This window comes from Talpa europaea (genome assembly GCF_964194135.1).
Source record: "Talpa europaea genome assembly, chromosome: 2".
NCBI classification, from domain to species: Eukaryota; Metazoa; Chordata; class Mammalia; order Eulipotyphla; family Talpidae; genus Talpa; species Talpa europaea.
In genome coordinates, this window is record NC_140068.1 from 147,478,648 (window position 1) to 147,498,902 (window position 20,255).

General features: G+C 38.4%; 1 protein-coding gene across 1 annotated transcript in view; it reads right to left on the reverse strand.

The window, feature by feature from the left end:
* CDKAL1 (CDKAL1 threonylcarbamoyladenosine tRNA methylthiotransferase) overlaps positions 1 to 20,255 on the reverse strand; it is a gene marked incomplete at both ends in the record, with an annotated part of 639,419 nt that overhangs the window by 535,834 nt on the left and 83,330 nt on the right. Inside the window, one exon of the mRNA XM_084228943.1 lies at positions 15,053 to 15,137. Coding sequence (XP_084085069.1) covers positions 15,053 to 15,137 — 85 coding nt within the window. The remainder of the gene's footprint in view (positions 1 to 15,052; positions 15,138 to 20,255) is intronic.

The window sequence follows — 20,255 nt, forward strand, 5'->3', positions numbered from 1 at the left end:
AAATCAGAGGTACTAATGTCTTCTAATGCCCGATCTGTGCTGAACAAGGAATTTCACATGCTCTACAGGAGAACTAATGATGTCCCACTAACATTCATGTATTCTGGAACATAACCAATCCTAGAATCTAACTATTTTACACATGAACAAAAAAAAAAAATGTGTTTCTTAAAAGGATTCAGGAATCCAACTTTCATGGAAAAAAAGAAGTGTATATTCTGTTTCACAAAGAAATCTACCAACAGTTGGCATCCATTCTGGAAAGGTGCATCACTAGAGCAAAGTCATTCTTGGTGTTTACCTTGTTAGGGCTACACACAGACCAGACTATATGCATTACTCTCACTCTCAGTGTAATTCTATACACACGTGTTTTCATTAAGCCTTCTAGGATTTTGGGACCTAAGCAATAACTTTTTGAAAAATGAATTACATTATTAACTTTTCCATTTATTTTTTCCTTGCATTCAGAGCATTAGGTCACTTGTAATTATGTATGTAGGTAGATTATATTATTTATGAATTTCACTTGAGGATAATAAAGATTAGATTGCAAAACACCTGTTATACAAAAGGATCACCAGGCCCGAGGAAGGTCAGAAACACTACCTTAGGGCTACAAGAGAGGAGAGTTGCCTCAGATGCTAGTCTGTGACCACCACCCTCTCTACTAAGGCAAAGACTAGAGATGAGGCCCCCCACAATACACAGTCTGCCCATGACCCAGGTGCTAACAGTTGCTCAGTTATCTCGGCAGTGAAACAATGAGAAGTTCATATGTCAAACCTTGGTTCAAAATAGAATCCATTAGTTCTATTTCATGTTTTAATTTTACTTACCATTCTTATGTTCACTTGATCAATTACACCAAAACCCTTTTTATTAAAAAGCTAAAAACATCAAAAGATTAAATAAATGGGGTCTCCCCTGGGGGCGCAGGCGACTGAGCACAGCGCTGTGAGGCTGTCCGCAGCCTCTGAAGCATGAGTTCAATCCCTGGTCAGGGAGCAACCCACATGACACAGCAGACCTCTCCTGACTCGCCCACTGCTCCCCTCAACGGTGTATTTCCATCGATCTGACTGTTCTGTTCCCCACTCTGTCTCTGGTAAATCCTCTCGCCACCCCCCAGCACCTCTGGCCTGTACCCCAGTTCTTGTATGCATAAATAAATAAATCTTGTTTAAAAAAAGATAATAAATGCTTCAACTATGACCAAAACTGTAAAATATTGAGTCAAAACATTTACTCATTTAAAGAAAAACAAATCTTCCCTTCAGTAACTCTCATAAAATACTGGTATTTAAGGAAAGCATCAAATTAAACTTGTTAGTTTTGCCATAAACTTCTTTATCTGATCCCTCTAACAACAGAAAAGCAACGTAAGGATTAGAAAGCGCATGACTGTCTGGCACAAAGGATGAAGTGTTGAGTTCTAAAATATATTGTAAAAGAGGTCCTTGACATCCATTATAATTTGTATTTTTCCCAAAATAATCTCTATTGTGTAATTCTCCCAGTTTCTTAATGCTTCTATGTTGAGAAAATCTGATGCACAAACACCAATGAATAAAGACACTGAAGAATTATCCAATAGAATATATCTGGGTAGTTCATGAAAGTGGTTCAATAGTGTATCTCTGGGTTTTCTATGACATGTAGCAGAACATATTTTTTTTAAAGATTTTTAATTTATTTATACAAGAACTGGGGTACAGGTCAAAGGTGCGGGAGGGTGAGAAAATTCACCAGAGAGAGAAGGGAGCAGAACAGGCAAACGGACAGAAGACACTGCTGAGGGGAGCAGCGGGCGAGGCAGGAGAGGTCTGCTGCGCCATGTGGGTAGCTCCCTGGCCGGCCGGAAATCAAACCCACACTGCAGAGGCTGCAGACAGCTTCACAGCGTGGCGCCCAATTCACTGCACCACCAGGGAGGCCCGCAGAACTTCTCTCTAAGTAATGCAATCTAATAGGAAAGAAATACAGAAAAAGTTCTAGGAAAAGCTACAGAGGAAGAGCCCACAGAGGAAGACCAGGCAGAGGCTGGAAAGCACCAGGAAGACAGAGTGAAAACAAACAAGAGATAGGTCATTCTTTTGTTTAACTACCATTGTGCAACTGCATTGGTGCTGAGATAGATAAAAGACATGGTGACAGCCCCTTAGGAAATTTGAAACGGGGTACAGACAAATAGGTGATTAAAATACAGGGTTACTTATTATATGAGGCAGTCACACACAGCAATGCAGGATTGTGTCTACAAGAACTGGCATCTTTTTTAAATACCTGCAAAAGGTGGATCCTGTCATCAATCCACAAAAGTGTGTTACGGACTGGCCTTAGTCCTTGAGCTATTAAAAACAGCAAAAAGGTAAACATGGGGTACTCTGAGTAGAATTTGCATCCACAGGTAAGGCTACTAGCTAAGAGCAGAGTTGATTCTACCTGTGTACTTTATTTACCCTTTATTGACACCCCGATCCAGTTTTCTAAAATCATGCCTTACTGTAGTCTAAAATTGGAGTAACTGAGATAGTACAGCCCAGAGGACTGCTAAACCTAAGTATAACCATTGTCAAAAAAAAAAAAAAAAAAGAAAGTTAGTTTAGTACCACATCCTATGGGTTTAATAGCCATAGTATTTTTTATTTTGTTATCCGTTATTAAGCAACACTACTGAGTGAATAAAAATGAAGAAAATTTATGTTTTTTACACTGAAAACATAATAAGGGGAGAGGAAAAAAACTCACAAAAGTCTTTTTTTTCTTTGTTGTTGTATAAACACACACACCAAGAATAAGTAGAATGTCTTTCAAACCAAAACAATAGGAAATCACTCTTGGCTAAAAGCACAGACTTAGATCATGTTGATTTCTTCTTTAATCCTGCTAAAGCAAGTTTCTGCATGCTTTCTCGGCCTCCACCTACAGAGTTGTTAGGACAACAGCCAACACATATATTTAATTACATAAGTATTCAATGCTATCAGCCAGCTGTTGCCAGTACACAATACACTGACCTCTTTCACTTACCCTCTTTCTTAAAATGGCAAAAACAAAGCAACTTTGCTATAACAGCAATCATGAAATATGCAAAATACCATTTTCCAAAAAGATTTTAGATAACTACAAAACTCAATTTTGCATTTTAAAATGACTGGCTGCATCTGAAATGGTTTTTTTTTCTGTTCCTAATTTGCAAATTAAGTTACTAATCTCTCAAGTAAATTTAACTATTCATTCTTTTTTTCAAGTCAACCAAGAAGTCAGTCTTCAAATATACTTTCTTCCTTATATGCAATCAAATTTATCACTGGGATATGTCACATAATAATCCCCCTGCATTCCCCTCTCATCCCCACGTTTTTTCATGGTCAGGGGATAAGCAACTTAAAGCCTCTAACAGGAAATGGGTCAAAATCTGCTGGAAACAGAGGTAATTCACTCCTGGCTTTAGGAATCCACTGAGAGCTCTTCATTCACATTTCCAGCAAGCATGTGCCTCCAATACCACTACCAACTCCAGACCAGATCATGGTGTAAAAACAATACAAAGTCTGAGCAACAGACTAAACAGAACCATGACCTCAGACTTAGGCACTAACTCACATCTGGGAGACAAGAAAACTTTAGTCATGAACAGCACCTTATGCAGAGAAATTTGGTCTTAAAATCAGCTTTCCATTTAATAAACTCAGTGCCAACTATTTAGCAGGCCTTGTTCTAGAGACCAAGGACCCCTCAGTAAGCAAGACAAGGGTATAGTCTGCATGATTGGACTGGGCTGTCTCACGAGATCGATCCCACATCAAGTTAACTTTCCAGCACTTTTTCCCCCACAACAGTCATGTGGATTTTTTTCTCTTTGGTAATCGATCTGATCTTTTTACTCATCCGTGAAAATCAGATCTTTGAAACTCAAAGGTAAAATAAGAGTTGCAATATTAACATAATTAGATATCTTGAAATACACTTATCACAAAGCAACAGATTAAAAATAACTTGCTGATGCACTGACATCAGAATGATCCCCAACTCTCTACCCAAAAAAGTAGTCCGCCCTCATTGTCCCAACATATATTCAGTGCCTACAATAGTATGTGAAACATCATGAGGTTTTTATCTATACCATTTTATCTCACTCAAATGGGATGTTTCCATTAATTCAATGACCAAGTTCATGGAACTGGCCCAGTTCACTTCGTTTGAGGACAAGAAAAAGATCCCACCATTCACAGCTGAGCTTCTGCCAGCGTGACCAAACATTTACTCCAAGAAGAGAGAAGTCTTACCCCTTCTACTAACTCTCTCTGGAAGAAATCACAGACCAACTGGGACAAACACAAATTGCTTACTTCCTATAGAACAAAGGACAGGTCTCTGTCTAGTCAATAAACAAAACATAAAAAAGCAAGGCAGCATGAATTCTTCAAGGGAAAAAAAGGACCTTTTAATACAATATTATAAAATTAAAATATCCTTTATTCTTTTTACAAATATACAGTTTGTCTCTGACAAAGGGACCTTAGGGAACATTCTTAAAACAGCTGACTTGCAGTTTTACTCTATTCATAGTATTTGTTTCCCAAGAAAAGGAATCAATACATGGTAGAGTCAGAAGGTCAAAGACTCCATAAAAAAGGATTTTCTCCGAGGTCAATAAGCTGACCTCAGGACTCGCAATCTAGTTGAGAACTAAATACGCAAACAAATAGTAAAATGTGTGTAAAACAATAGATGTCTATATGGATAAAGAAATAGCCCAAAACAAAGAGTTATTACCCTCTGTGGACCTTGGAGGAAAGAAGTAGGAGTCAGAGGGGACATGACCTTGCAGATGATATTACCTTTGATCTGAGTCCCCAAAAATAAATAGGTTGCCAGGCAGGAGTGGGAATGTGTGTATGTGTGAGAAAGAGAGCAAGCGGAGAAAGAATATGGACAAGCACACATGCACGCATGAAGGAAAGGCAAAGCACAGTCTAAAGAAGAATACATGCAAACACATATAAATTTGGAAAAATTGTAATAAAGATCTATGGAGGAGAGGCAAGAGGTTAGAGGGGTAGGCAAGGCAGAGATTTAAAAATAGACCTTGTTACACTATGAAACTGTACATTTATCTTATTGCTGAAAGGAATCATCACAGTGTGGAAAGAAGAAGAAAGCACAGACTGAAAGAAAGGAAGCTGAGAATAAGCCAAAATTTTACCATATGATGAAGAAAAACACCCAAAATAAGACATTAGTGATAACGCTGAGAGAAAGCACTGAATTCAAAAGATGTGTGTCTCCACTATGGGGGGTGTGGGAGGGGGCGGGAAAAGGAGGGATTGGGGGTCAAAATAAGGGGGTTGCAACTGCATGGGGAATATTAAAATAAAATTTAAAAAAAAATGTGTGTCTCACTGCTGGGCGGGGGAAGAAGAAGGACTAGGGTCAAAATAAGGGGGGGGGGTGCAATTGTATGGGGAATATAACCAAAATGAAAATGCATACATTGTGCAAAAATGAAAAATGATGTAAGAATTATATAAAATATTTAAAAAATAAAATAAATAAACAAAAAAAACTAAAGAAAAAAAAGATGTGTGTCTCGTTTGTGGCGATTCAGTGAAGCAAAAGAACAACAGGGGTATGATGCTGGCCCATGAGGAACATTTATTACCACAGAAACATTAAAATACTAATAACACTGGGCAACAAAGAAGTGGTCGAAGGGGAGGGAGAGGGAGGAAAAGATGTTTTAGAAGTCATCCTTGAGGAAGGGAAACAGAGAATCAAAGATGACTCCAGAACTATTTGGTAGATGGCTGTGCTACCACAGCAGACAGGTGATCTGAGTGGAAAAACTAGCTGGGGACAATGTGAAAGAGAATGAAGAGGCCTGGCGTGATGAAGTGAAGTGTCACTGGGCCATTGAAAAGGAAAAGTCCAGGAAACAAGTTGAATATACAAGTCTGGATCTTGGAAGAAGAGATTAGGGAGGGGCCTCCCCTGGTGGCGCAGCGGTTGAGCCCTGGGTTGAGAAGCTGCCTGCAGCTTCTGCAGCACCGGTTCGATCCCCAGCCGACGGGCGAGGGTCCCACATGGCGCGGAGACCTCTCCTGCCACCCGCTGCTCCCCTCAGCAGTGTACTTCGTCAGTCTGCCTGTTGTGCTCCCCGCTCTGGCTCTGGTGAATTCTCTCACCCTCCCGCACTTCTGACTGTACCCAGGGCCTGTATAAATAAATAAATCTTTAAGGGAAAAAAAAAAAGGAAGAGATTAGGGAGAAACAGAAGAGTAATCCGTGACTAGATATATCTAAACAAGGGAAATAGATGAGAAACAGTAGGATGAAATGGAAACTCATATTAAGCACAGCATAGTTTGGAGGGGAAAAAAATCTCATTAGAAAATACTTGGTCAATAATACAAATTAGGTTAAACAGTTCAATATTTTGAACTAACTCTCCAGATAGAGGGAAACTGTGGTGAGCAAGGTCAGCTGAAACAATGAGGCTGTGACAAAATAATCATGCAATATTTCACTGTATCTGCTGCTGACATTTTAAACAATAACATAAAACTGACATTGAACCAAAGCCAGTTTATACAACTAGAAAAGTCAAAATACCTAATTTTAAAGAAGAATCTATAACTTAGAGCATTAAAAAATGATTTCAGGAAAACAACTTGTGATTTCCTGATTCTTACAAAAGGCCAATCTAAACCCAGTGTTACTTTTACCTTCCAGTGCCCAATTTTTAAATAAAAGTATAACTTGATTACTATCAAGTCTAGTTAACCATAGAATCAGTGGAATTTTCTTCTTCTAAACTGTATAATTACTAACTGAAAGGGGAGGCATTTCTCTGTTCATAATAAATCCATTTTTAAGACAATTTATACAAATTCAAGTTGAAATAATGTTCTGATACCCCTCCCTAACATCAGTGTATGATGAATTCAAAGTTAAATCTGCATAGTAATAAATATGTTGTAATATAAATGACCTGTTTGATCAACAGAACACTATTTAAGGAGCTTTTCTGGAGACAGAAGATAATTACACAAAACAGGTATCCCATCTCAAACACACCCATTTCTTCTTTGCCCTTTTCTTCTTACAGCTCCATTTGTTCTTTCAACTAATTTCACTCAAATATCTAAATCATCCCTTCATCCTTACCATTTTTTTCTATAGGCAAAGGTGGCTCTTGTCTATCCACTATCAGTATGGCTAAGCCACAGTGCCCATGTGGGTTAATAATGCACAAGGTCAAACAGAGGTTGACAGTCCATGATCAAAGCAAGCTAGCTGTTCTTTCTGTCATTTAAACTGAACACACAAGATGTGTTTATTTTCACCAGCCTCTGCATGACCTCCTTTAGGTGGCATGGAAAAGACCCCACATTTCTATAAAGCATTAACCAAAGGAGTTTTCTTATTTGATACTCTCATTAAGAGCAAATTTATTTTTTTTGAAACTTTTGATCTTTTTTGTTTACTCAAGTATTCCTTAAGTTAAAGGCCATATTGTCTAAATCATATTGGCATAATGGGTAAAACAAGAACAGGGCAACTAGCAAATGCTCAAGAGTAAACAGTATGTATCCAACAGGCTGCCATCACTAAACGTGGAGCTTATTAGCAATTTCTTCACAGTTAAGCCCGTAGATTTCTAAGTTCGAAAAGCAGCTACATAAATCAGCCTTACCTATTTTTGCTATTTGAAACATAGACACTCTTATCAATCTGAACATCAATAACCAATACCGAAAACCTAGGTAATTAAATCAACTAATAGACAGCCACTGTAAATTACTGAGCAATACAATCTACAGGCTAACAGATATACATTTTCATAAAGTACTTAGTTTGACCAGATTCAGGAATCTCTCAGAGACTGTGATTTATTATCAACACAGGTTTACAAAAATAAACATTTCTAAATACTCTTAAGCCATATTCTTGCTGACACACCCCACAATATTGTTTAAACTGTGAAGTTGCAAAACCAGTACTTTGACCACCACCATCACCAGGAGAAATACATACAAGAAGACAATCAATTTGTGGCTGTGTTGTCAGAAATCACAATTCATTGATACTGGTCAATGATGTTCTATTTTTCTCTTAGAATTATCTTTGTTTATTCCTATTAAAACAAGGTGGTATAATGTCTAGTGGCTCAAGAGAGATAATATGAGATGATAAATAAAGACAAACCACCATTAGATACCAAGAATATATAGGAAGAAAAACAAAAGCAACTGATCAGAAATGACAAACACTCAGGAATGAGTGGCAAAGTGAAGCAATTATTTGTAGGGGGCCCAGGTTAGGGGAAAAAATAGCTCCTAGCTGTGTATCTATGAATCTGAACTCAAGGGATTGGCAAAAAACAAGGGGAGAGGAGACACCCTATAAGACTCTCAAATTTAAATGCTGCCTCACTATAATGGGGGGGGGGAAATATACATTAAGAGCAAGAACAGGGTCTCCCTGGTGGCGCAGGCAGTTGAGCGCAGTGCTACAAAGCTGTCTGCAGCCTCTGCAGCGCCAGTTCAATTCCTGCCGGCTGCGGAGATGCCCACATGGCGAGACAGACCTCTCCTGTCTTGCCCGCTGCTCCCCTCAGCAGTGTATTTGGCCAGTCTGCTGGTTCTGTTCCCTGCTCTGTCTCTGGTGAATCTTCTCACCCTCCAGCACATCTGGCCTGTACCCCAGTTCTTGTATTAAAAAATAAATCTTTAAAAAAAAAAAAAGAGCAAGACTAAAGGGAAAGGATGGAGCTAAAGTTGGGGAGAAGACAAACACGTGGCATGACAAAGTATAATCAAGCTTATGAGCTGTTCCTGTTTGTTGTTTATTGCCATTGCAGTGAGAAAAAAGCATCCAAAAAAGCAAAATGCTTGACAAGGGTAAGTAATCTACCACGGAATGTCTTTAAATGTATAAATGTCACTTGAATTTCTTGTTTACTCCATGTCAGTTGTTATTGTGCCATTCAGAGTTATAGTTTCTTTTTTTTTTTTTTTTTTTTATAAATTTTATTGTTATATTCCCCATACAATTGCAGCCCCCCATTCTGACCCCAATCCCTCCCCTCCCGCCCCCGCCCCCCTAAAAGTGTCTCTGGTTCATAGTTTTTTGTTGATTTTGATTTTCACTTTCTTATAGTTATTCATTTTCCTGGTCCCTTATTTAAGTTTTCTAGATTCCTGCTATGAGTGAGACCATCCGGTATTTTTCTTTTTCTTTTTGGCTTATTTCGCTGAGCATGATCCCTTCCAGCGCCATCCATGTTGCAGCAAATTGCATGTGTTTATCTTTTTTGAATGCTGAGTAATATTCCATGGTATATATGTACCACATCTTCTTGATCCAGTCATCTATTTTTGGGCATTTGGGTTGTTTCCAAAGCTTAGCTATTGTAAACAGTGCTGCTATAAACATAGGGGTGCAGGTGTTCTTTGGAATTGATGTTTCTGTGTCCTTTGGGTAAATACCTAGGAGTGGAATTGCTGGGTCATATGGAAGCTCTATGTTTAGTAGGTCCAGAAATCTCCACACAGCTTTCCACAGTGGTTGGACCAGTTTGCACTCCCACCAACAGTGCAGAAGAGTTCCTTTTTCTCCACACCCTCGCCAACATTTGTTGTTGCTAGTTTTTTTAATATGTGCCATTCTCACTGGTGTGAGATGGTATCTCATGGTAGTTTTGATTTGCATTTCCCTGATGACAAGTGATGTTGAACATTTTTTCATATGCCTGTTGGCCATTTGCATTTCCTCTTCAGAGAAGTTTCTTTTAAGCTCTTCTGCCCATTTTTTGACTGGATTATTTTCTTTGTTGTTGTTGAGACTCATCAGCTCTTTGCAGATTTTTGTGATCAGTCCTTTATCATTAGTGTTGGGTGCAAAAATGTTCTCCCAGTTGGTGGGGTTTCTCTTTGTTTTTGTTATTGTCTCTTTTGCTGTGCAAAAGCTCTTTAATTTGATATAGTCCCAGTTGTTTATCTTTGCCTTCACTATCACTGCTTTGGGTGATGTGTCTGTAAAGATGTCTTTGATGTGCAAATCACGTAGTGTTTCGCCTATATTTCCTTCTATATATTTTATGGTTTCAGGTCTTATGTCTAGTTCTTTAATCCATTTTGAGTTGATTTTTGTGTATGGTGTTATGGAAACAGAGTTATAGTTTCTCTGGAAAGAATTCAAAGTTTAGCTTAGGTGTTATTTAACAAAAATTAGTACTAATTATAAGAAGTCTTCAAAGTCATTAAAAAACCACTTAAACACCTATGAGGTTTTAAATTCCTTCTCTCAAGGAAAATAGTGTACTAAAAGATCCTGTGCTTACAATACTAGCTTGAATTGTTAAAATGAATACCTATTCTTACGTGATTATCTCACTGAATCATTCAAATACTTTATCATTACTCTAACCCACATTCACAACACAGTTTGCATACATGACAAAACCAACAGACACAAGTTATAGTTGAGTTTATAAACAAATTTTTAGGAATAGCCTAGAAGCATATCCAGTAATTACATCATAAAACTGGTAAATTACAAAACTAAATTCTTTGGATTCTGTACTGAGGGGCTATCTATGGCACTAAAATATCTATCTTATTTATCTTTCCTATAGAGAAAAAAAATAATCTGGGACCATGACAAACTTCTCTTTTTTTTTTTTAAAAAAAAAGCGTTCTTTGAAAAATGAGCAGCATCTGGCAAACATCATTCTCTCCTCTTGGTTTAATTTTTCCTCCTGCTCCTAAATGTGACCCTAACATCCCTATTCCATTCCACATCACTGCCATCCTTCTCTGCCTTCCCCCACAGTTCAGTTAAGAACTCTTCTCTGCTGTGTCTATAATTTCTGAGTGCACAATGCAATCACATTCAACTACATTTCTATGCAAACACTTTAAGATCTGGATTTTTAGTGTTGGTCACATGGATCTCTACAACTGCTCACCTAACATCTTAATCTGGGAAGCATGGTAACAAAATGATTAAAAGTAACTCAATCAGACTGCCTAGGTGAAAATCCCTTCTCCAATATAAATGAATTTATAAGCCTCAGAGAACTTCATCTGCAAAACTCATGCTGCTTCACCTGCAAAATGGGAATAAAATTGGGTTCCCAAAATCACTGGTAGGCTGCAAGAATTAAGCACATAACACGCAATTGATGTAAAGCATTTTAAGCTTGTCACATAGTAGATGCTCGATGAAAATGAAATATAACCACTACTTTATAAAAGTATTTGTCTCTGTCTGTGACTTCAAATGCAGCATGCTCAAAACCAAAGCATGTTTTCGAAAGAACTGAATTCCCTTTCTAGAATTCCCTGTTTCATTCTAACCAGAGATTTTGGAGTCAAGTTCAACAATGTTGAAAGTGTAAAGAAATTCTTCCTTTCAAGTCAAATCCTTCCCACTCTGAAGCTTCTACCCTTACATGAGGCCATGAGTACCTGGAATACTGCAACTCTGCCCTAAGTGGACTAGTCATTTATACTTTTCCTTAAACACAATCGTCCTTCCTACCCCCACTAGAGTTCATCCTCTGACACTAACGGGCAAACAAGGTTAAAAGGGAAGGTATGGGTGGGGAGGGGCCCAACTGTCTATGGCCAAGGACCATAGAAGCTCTGGTGGTGGGTGTGATGGGGTGAAAGAAATATATCCCAGAGGTGTGGACTGATTGCTTAAATTATATACAGTGTTGTAACCAATGTTACCTTAATAAAGTGAAATTAAATCTCAAAAAATTACCATTTATAATAGTATAACAAATAAGACATTTGTAAAATAAATGATTGTGCAACAAATTGATATCAGTATTACTACAGAGAAAAAAAATCTACAACACACCAAGAATTATAGAAAGTATACATATCCTTACAAGCTAAAGAAAATCTAAATGCCTTATCCATGGTTTGGAAAACTCAAAACAGAAATATATCAGTTCTTCACAAAGTAAACAGCCAATTTAATGGAACGACAATAAAGAAAATCACAACCGTATTTCTTGTCATACTTAAAAACAAATATTAAATTTATAGATAAGTGCAAAGGGCAAAGAAAAGCAAGAGAACCAAGAGATATTAGCACTATCAAATATCGAAATAACATAAATCTATACTAATTATGATGATGTAGGATAAGCACCAGAATAAATAAAAGATCAATGGAACCAGAGTGTCAAGAGATAGATCCAAGTACCCCAAGTACCTGTGGGCAGTCAACATTTGTCAGAGCAGGTAATACTCAGATAAAAGGAGAAAGATGTTTTTTAAAAAACAGAAGACAATGAACAATACTGGAGAAAGTGAGTGTCTACATGGGAAAATAAACGAGGATCTCCTGCCTATCATCATACCCAAAAAAGAAAAATCTACTCCAGCTGGACTGTACATCTACATGTTCGATATAAAAACCAGTAAGTTCCTAGAAGAAAATACTGAAGAATATCCTAATAACTTCAGAGTGAGGAGACACTTTTTTTTTTTAAAGATTTATTTATTTATTTATACAAGCACTGGGTACAGTCAGAAGGGCGGGAGGGTGAGAGAATTCACCAGAACCAGAGCCGGGAACAGAATAGGAAGACAGACGAAGTACACTGCTGAGGGGAGCAGCGGGCGAGGCAGGAGTGGTCTGCGTGCCATGTGGGACCCTCGCCCAGAGGCCGGGGATCCAACGGGTGCTGCAGAGGCTGCAGACAGCTTCTCAACCCAGCGCTCAACCGCTGCGTAACCGGGGAGGTCCAAGGAGACACTTCTTATACAGTAAGAGCACAGACCAAAATGAAAAGATAAATTTTAAACCAGAATTTCTCTTCATCGTAACATACCATTAAAGTGAAAGGATATGCCACAGCTGATATCTGCAATACATGAAGTATCTGAAGAGTAACATGTAAGATACCTATCATATTCCTACAAATAATTAAAAAAGAACTCAACAGGAAAAAGAACATTTAACAGTTATTCCACAAAGATGGAAAATCCAATTGGCCAATAAATATTTTTTTAAATGTTCAACATTATTAGTAATCACGAAAATGCAAATAAAAACCACTTTGAGATACTGTCTCCACCAACAGATTTGCAACAATAGGTAAGTCTGATCATATCATATCAAGTATTGCCAAGTACAGAGAACAACCATGTGCATCCACTACTGGTGGGAGTAAGTGCTGTACATCCACTTGGGAGAAAAGTTTGGCATCATCTACTACAATTTGAATAAGCACACACCTATAATCTAGTAATTCAACTCCTAGGTACATATCCTAAAATAATGCTTGCACACGTGCACCAGAAAACACATTTTAAATTCTTATAGCTGAAGTGGCCATAAAAAGAAAACATGGGGAAAATTCAAATCTCTCATCAATAAAAACATGGATAAGCTGTGGCAAATTCATTCAATGAAGCACTATCAATGGCCAGAGTTTTTGCACATCCATTGACATGGATAAACCTAAAAGCATAATGTTGAGGAAAAGAAGCAAATCTCAGAATACAAACTTAAATGTAAGTCTAATAAATAAAGTTTAAAACAGGGCAAAACTAAACAACACACTGTTTGGAGAGATGCTTAAGAGATTAAAATTTTCTAATAAAAGCAAGGGGATAACACAAAAATCAGGATACAGATTATATTACAGGGTATGAGTCAAAGAGGGATACGTGGGAGGCTTTAAGGTCTGGACAATGTTGTATTTCTTATGTTGGGTGTTATACAGGTATTATATAAGTGTTAAGTTCATTATTTCTACTATTAACATTTAAAATGTACATGTTTCATGTACTTAAGCATGTATACTTCAGGAAGCAAGAGGGGGAGGTCAAAGAAGAGAGCATGAGTGAATTTGGTAAGTGAAGAATCTCAAACCTGGCCGAGAAGGTGAGAAGAAAAATAAGACGATTGCCAAAAGAGGTAGAATGGGTTTAATTAAAATGAGCATGTTTAAATACCAATGAAAAGGCACCACTAGGGTTGGAAATATCGAAAATATAGGAGAATAAAGAAATAATTAATAGAATTGAGTTTCATAAGAAGGTTGATGGGATAAGATTCAGACAAAGAACATATGAAAAAGGGTATTTCTTTAGCTTTCTAAGTTACAACTATATAAAGGGAACAAAGCAAGAAACAAGAACTTTTATAGGTCTCCCCCAACAAAGTAATTCCCCTGAGGAAAAGGCATTATTAGCATCTAGAACAGAGCAAATGGGCAGAGAAAAGAGGTTAAGAACTGCTTTGGATAGAGGACGTATCAGATATTAAACTGATAAGAACAGATACTACACTTGATCTTAGCCAAAAGGCCAACTCAGCAATCAAAAAAGATAAACTCATGCAATTTGCAGCAACATTGATGGTGCTGGAAGGGAGCATGCTCAGTGAAATAAGCCAGAAAGAAAAAGAAAAATACCAGATGTTCTTACTCATAGCAGGAATTTAGAAAACCTAAATAAGGGACCATGAAAAAGACTAATTATAATAAAGTAAAAATCAAAATCAACAAGCAACTATAAACCAGAGACACTACTGGGGTGTGGAGGGGGTAGGAGGAAGTAGGATCAAAACAAGGGGGGGGTGGGAATTGTATGGGGACTATACCAAGATGAAAATGCATACATTGTGCAAAAATGAAAAATGATGTAAAAAATATATAAAATTTAAAAAATAAAAAAGACATTTAAAAAAACTGCTTCAGGTAGTTTCACAGAGGACAGACTGGATGATTCTCTAACAACAGTGAGTAGGTAATACTTAAATATTCAAATCACTGCTAGCTAAGTTCACAAATATTCAAATTACTTACTAGAAAAGTCCACATTACAGTTTCATTCTTAAAAAAAAAAGTGTCATTCTTTATCAGATAAATTCAAAACAGTTTAATCTTAAAGTTTAACTCGAACTTTTTTCCAATACATACTAAAATGTTTACATTAGGAATCTTTTAAAAGCTAATGGCCTGAGATTCAGTCTTACTTCGCTTATAAAATAGGAAAAATCAACTTCCACTTACTTAATTGAGTTTCTAAAGTGATCTTCAGCTGGATTTTTTACAGTACAGCTATTCAGGAGCCATAAGTCTGCATCTGATGCATCTTCTGTTAAAAAAACAAACACATAAAAATTACTATCACATTTAATCATTCCAAAATACCCAACTCCTTATTCAAATGGCATTGGGACTGATGAGAAGGCCCAAGACAGAGTCAAGTTCATAGGCAATCACAATATAATAGGCAATGGTTAGAATATGGAAACATCTGTGAGGAATATAAAAATGTATAACCTGTGCTATATCTTCATGCAACGAGGATATACAGATTGTTCCTATATTTTCAATACTTGAGAGTATTTAATAATGTCCAAAAACTGGAGTGAATCTGCCCTAATCATAGCTCTATGAAATTAATTGCTCTTTTTAATGTGCACTTATATGTTACTACTTTTTCAGAAACATTTATTATATTCTCCACCTTGAGAAGTTATTGAAAATATGTCTTCCATGAAAAACCATGATTTGCCTCAAAGTGAGTCTTTAACTTATCTCAACAATTTGATTAAATATAATTATCTATTATAATAAATTCACTAGCAAAATACAACTCAGACCCATCCCATTTACTAAAATGAATTTATAAAATGTCTAAAGTTGCTGATGCTATTCCAACTATCTTGTTGCTCTGACACACTTACACAATAAAATAGGAATTACCATAATGAAAGAAAACCACATGGAAAATGGCGACCCCTTCAACAGTGTTTCAGTGAGAACAAAAGGTCAAAAAACCTGAACAACGCAGAGAACATGTGGGTGTCTGTGTGCACAGTCTTTACCAGGAAGGGAGCTTTGAGTGAGAACGTTACATGAGAGAGAAGCACAGCAAAGTTTCCAGTAACTTGGCAAAAACAATTCTTCCCAACATTTTGGTACAAAATAGCAAAATACGTTTATAAAGAGGCAAGACCAAAAACTTCTGGAAACCATTAAGAGATAAGGGAAGCTCCTTATTACTAGTTAGCAGCTGAATACTAGGCTGTATCCTAATACTAGTCCCGTCCTTCCATTCAGTCCTCCAACCCTTTTCCAAAGCCTGTTGCTCTCACAGCAGTCAGAGTGGCCTTTCATAAAACAGTCACTTTGCTGTTCAAACTTAGAAATGATGCATCGTCACCTAACTTCTCTAATTCCCTCCAAACGACCCTCCACCACGCTCCCTGAAAGACAGTCCACTAACATACATCAGATCCTAGTACTGTTTCAGGCTCCTGGTAATTTCCAGATGGTGCTCAAGGCCTACTTGGATTTAGTCATCACCCTGTCCTCAATATTCAAGGAGTTTACAATCTTGAGGAGGAAGTCTGATTAAAAACAAAAAACAGCAAAACAGAAGAAAATTTCAGGTATCAATCAGTATATTAAAATGATAAAAGAGGGCCTCCCCGGTGGCGCAGCGGTTGATCGCTGGGTTGTGAAGCTGCCCGCAGCCTCTGCAGCACCAGTTTGATCCCCAGCCGCCAGGTGAGGGTCCCACATGGCACGCAGACCTTTCCTGCCGCCTGCTGCTCCCCTCAGCAGTGTACTTCGTCAGTCTGACTGTTCTGTTCCCCACTCTGGCTCTGGTGAATTCTCTCACCCTCCCACGCTTCTAACGGTACCCAGTGCTTGTATAAATAAATCAATCTTTAAAAAAAAAATGATAAAAGAGGCTAATAGAAAAAGAACAAGTGGGGGGCTGCTGGTCAAAACAAGATTCCCCATATGAGTTGAGACTTAAATGCCAGGAAGGAATCTATCATGCAAAGATCACAAGCATTACAAGAAAATATCACAGGTACAAAGGCCATGAAACAGGACCAGGCCTGCCTTGATCTAGTGAGAGAGAGAAGACAGGATGACTGAACATCAGGAAAATACGAGAAAAAAGTAAGAGAGGTAGGCAGAAGCCAACTTTGTTGACAAACTAAGAACTTACACATTTTATTATAATTGTAACAGGAAGTGACCTTTAGTTTTCAAATATGAGCTAATTTCTACTTCAGTAAGCTCATTCTGAAAGCTTTGGAAAGAACAATGTAAACAGGGCAAAAGTAAAGGCACTGAGGAAAAAAATCAAAGGCAAGAAAACCAGTTGGAAGTTGAGACTTTGGTCAAAGACCAGGGTAAACTGGACAGGGGTTACACCAATGGCAACACTGAGAAGCAAATGGAGGCATATTTTGGAGACAGAATCAAGAAAACTCACTGACACGTTAGATATGGGTTGTACAAGAATCAAGGATTCCTCAGCACAAAAAGATATTTTGGCCTAAGTATCAGTTATATGTGGTATCATTTACTGAGAAGGGGAAAAGGTCTGGAATAAAGCAGATCTGGTAGTGGAGAACTGATACTTTTGCTTTGGCCTTGTTGTGTTTGAGATCCTATTATCTGACTGGAAATACTTATTAGTCATTTTTATATCTGAAACCAAAACTCAGGCGAGTCTTTCAGGCTGGAGGCACAAAGAGACTCAAAACACTATGGAGGCTAGGGCCTCCCCTGATGGCGCAGCAGTTGAGCCCTGGGCTGTGAAGCTGCCTGCAGCCTCTGCAGCGCTGGTTCAATCCCCAGCTGCCAGGGAGGGTCCCACATGGCGCGCAGACCTCTCCCGTCGCCCGCTGCTCTCCTCAGCAGTGTATTTCGTCAGGCGGCCTGTTCTGCTCCCCGCACTGGCTCTGGTGAATTCTCTCACCCTCCCACGCTTCTGACTGTACCCAGTGCTTGTATAAATAAATAAATAAATCTTAAAAAAAAAAAAAGAGCAGAAGGGAGGGAGAGAAGTAGAAGAGAGAACAACAGAACACAGATCATTGAAAGGTCTTATAGAGAAGTTTGATGAGCAAAGCTTTGCAAAGGAGCAGCCAGTAAGATAGAAGGAAAAATAGGCAGAGAAACAGTATCAAGGAAATGTAGACAAGATATTACTTTATACCAAAGAATAGTCAATTGTGCTAGAAGAGCTCAATAAATATATCTATATAAATATTTAGTGTTGCTACCAAAGAGATGAGATGTTCCTTCACATTTTTCATTTCCTTTTCTCAATAATGAGTATTTGTTTGTTCAGAATAATCAAGTCACCCAGGAAAGGCCTTTTCCACTAAGTAACCCAGAAAATATACTTACTACAAAAGGGGAGGTGGAAAATTGTGTTATGACTATTTGCCAATAGAAAAAAGCCAATTCCATATATATGCCCCCTTATGCACGTATTTCCTGAATTCTAAGAGGCCATCAACAATAAGATGCGTCAACTTTGAACAGTTTTTCAAGAGAGGTGGAATATTCCATTCATGTAATATATTTTAAAATACATTCCAACTTCAAATTAACATGGGGGTGAGGAAGAGGGATGAAATAAACCTGAAACAGAAGAAATAATCTCCTTTGACATGGTCTGCTTTCTGCAGTAGTTCCATCCAGAACAATTAAGAAGTACAAAATATTTACATTCTAGAACCTCATGACTCAAAATAAAATTAATGGTCAATCCTACTACCACTGGTCGTTGATATGTTTATTGGAGTAAATAACTGCAAAGAGAAGGGTAATGCCTCTTGGTCTCAATCTGCGTACACATGTCAGGCTCTCCAGTGCCTCAGAGGGAAAAGCACTATGAGAGAAGAACACTTAAGGGAAAGGCAGCCGAGGTCAATAAACAAGGCTGGACAAGGGAAAGGAAGGCAGAAACTTGGAGAGACAGACTTGCACAGGACTCAAAAAATCATGTTACCTATTTTGAGATTTGGCCAATAGCCATTAATCCCTCATAACACAGCTGAAAAACATCTGCACGTAAGTCAAATATTGCCAATGCCAAGACTGGTTCGGGAGACTACAAATTTCAGACTAGCTGGGTGGAATCTAAACCTCAAGATGTGATTCTTGGCTGCATGTAGAACAGCGGAGCCAGGAGGTGATCAAAGCCACATAAAGTCATACTTCATTCATCCGTCCATGCCAAGCGGATAGTAGGCAAGGTGGCTGGGACAGCAATGCAAAAACTGCTCAAGAGTTACCAGTCTTGTTCTGCATCCCTGTTTATTAAAATATTTTAATAAGCAAAATCCACCTTGATCATAATGCTCTTTAGTAGTACACAGTTGCTTCTCAAGGCTTCACCTGTTCCACAGGTGAATCACGGGAAACATGAACTGCTGAGATCATGTTCAAAGTTGGACAAGTCATAGATCCAATGACTGGAAAACCCTGAGCAGGCACTGCCTAGCTGGAAACCACCCAAGTAGGGAAAGATCTAAAAGAACGTGCTGTTTCTTCAACACAGCAAAGGTGGATGAGAAGAAGGAGCCAAAGGGAAAGATTTTGCAGGTTTGCTTGTGGAATAAAGAAATTTGTCTAAGTTTCACGAAAAATATAAAAACTGTCGACATGTTAGTCTTTCATTATCACAAACCACTGCCATAAATAGCATTGAGTATTAATCAGTTAGTATTTTTTCCATATTGCCTTTGGAATCAAGTCCAAAAAGCAGGAATGTTAGGTCAAAGGAACGTGCACATGGATTCCATTACATGTGTCCGATTCCTTCCATGAGGAGGGCGTGGCTTCACACCCCAGGAGTGATGCAGAACCACAGCATCACCTACAGAGTGTGCTAGCAAACCTTTGTACTTTTTTTAAAAAAAAGATTTATTTATGTATGCATACAAGAGCTGGGGTACAGGCCAGAGGTGCAGGGGGATGAGAGGATTCACAGGAGACAGAGTGGGGAAGAGAACAGGCAGACTGACTGAAATACACTGCTGAGGGGAGCAGCGCGTGAGTCAGGAGGGGTCTCTTGCACCATGTGGGTAGTCCCTGGCCAGGGATTGAACTCATGCTGCAGTGGCTGCAGATAGCATCATAGGTTGCAGCTAAACCTCTTGCGCCACCAGGGAGACCCAAACCTTTGTACTTTTTAGCCCATGTGGTGTGAAACAGGATAAAGTGAGGTTTTAATGTGAATTTCTCTCATGATGAATAGATTGAGCATTTTTTCATGGGTTTAAAAGTCATCTGCAGGGCCTCCCCAGTGGCGCAGCGGGCTGAGCACAGTGCTGTGAAGCTGTCTGCAGCCTCTGCAGCGTAGGTTCATTCCAAGACGGCCAGGGAGATATCCACATGGTGCAGCAGACCTCTCCTGTCTCACCCGCTGCTGCTCTCAGCAGTGTTTTTT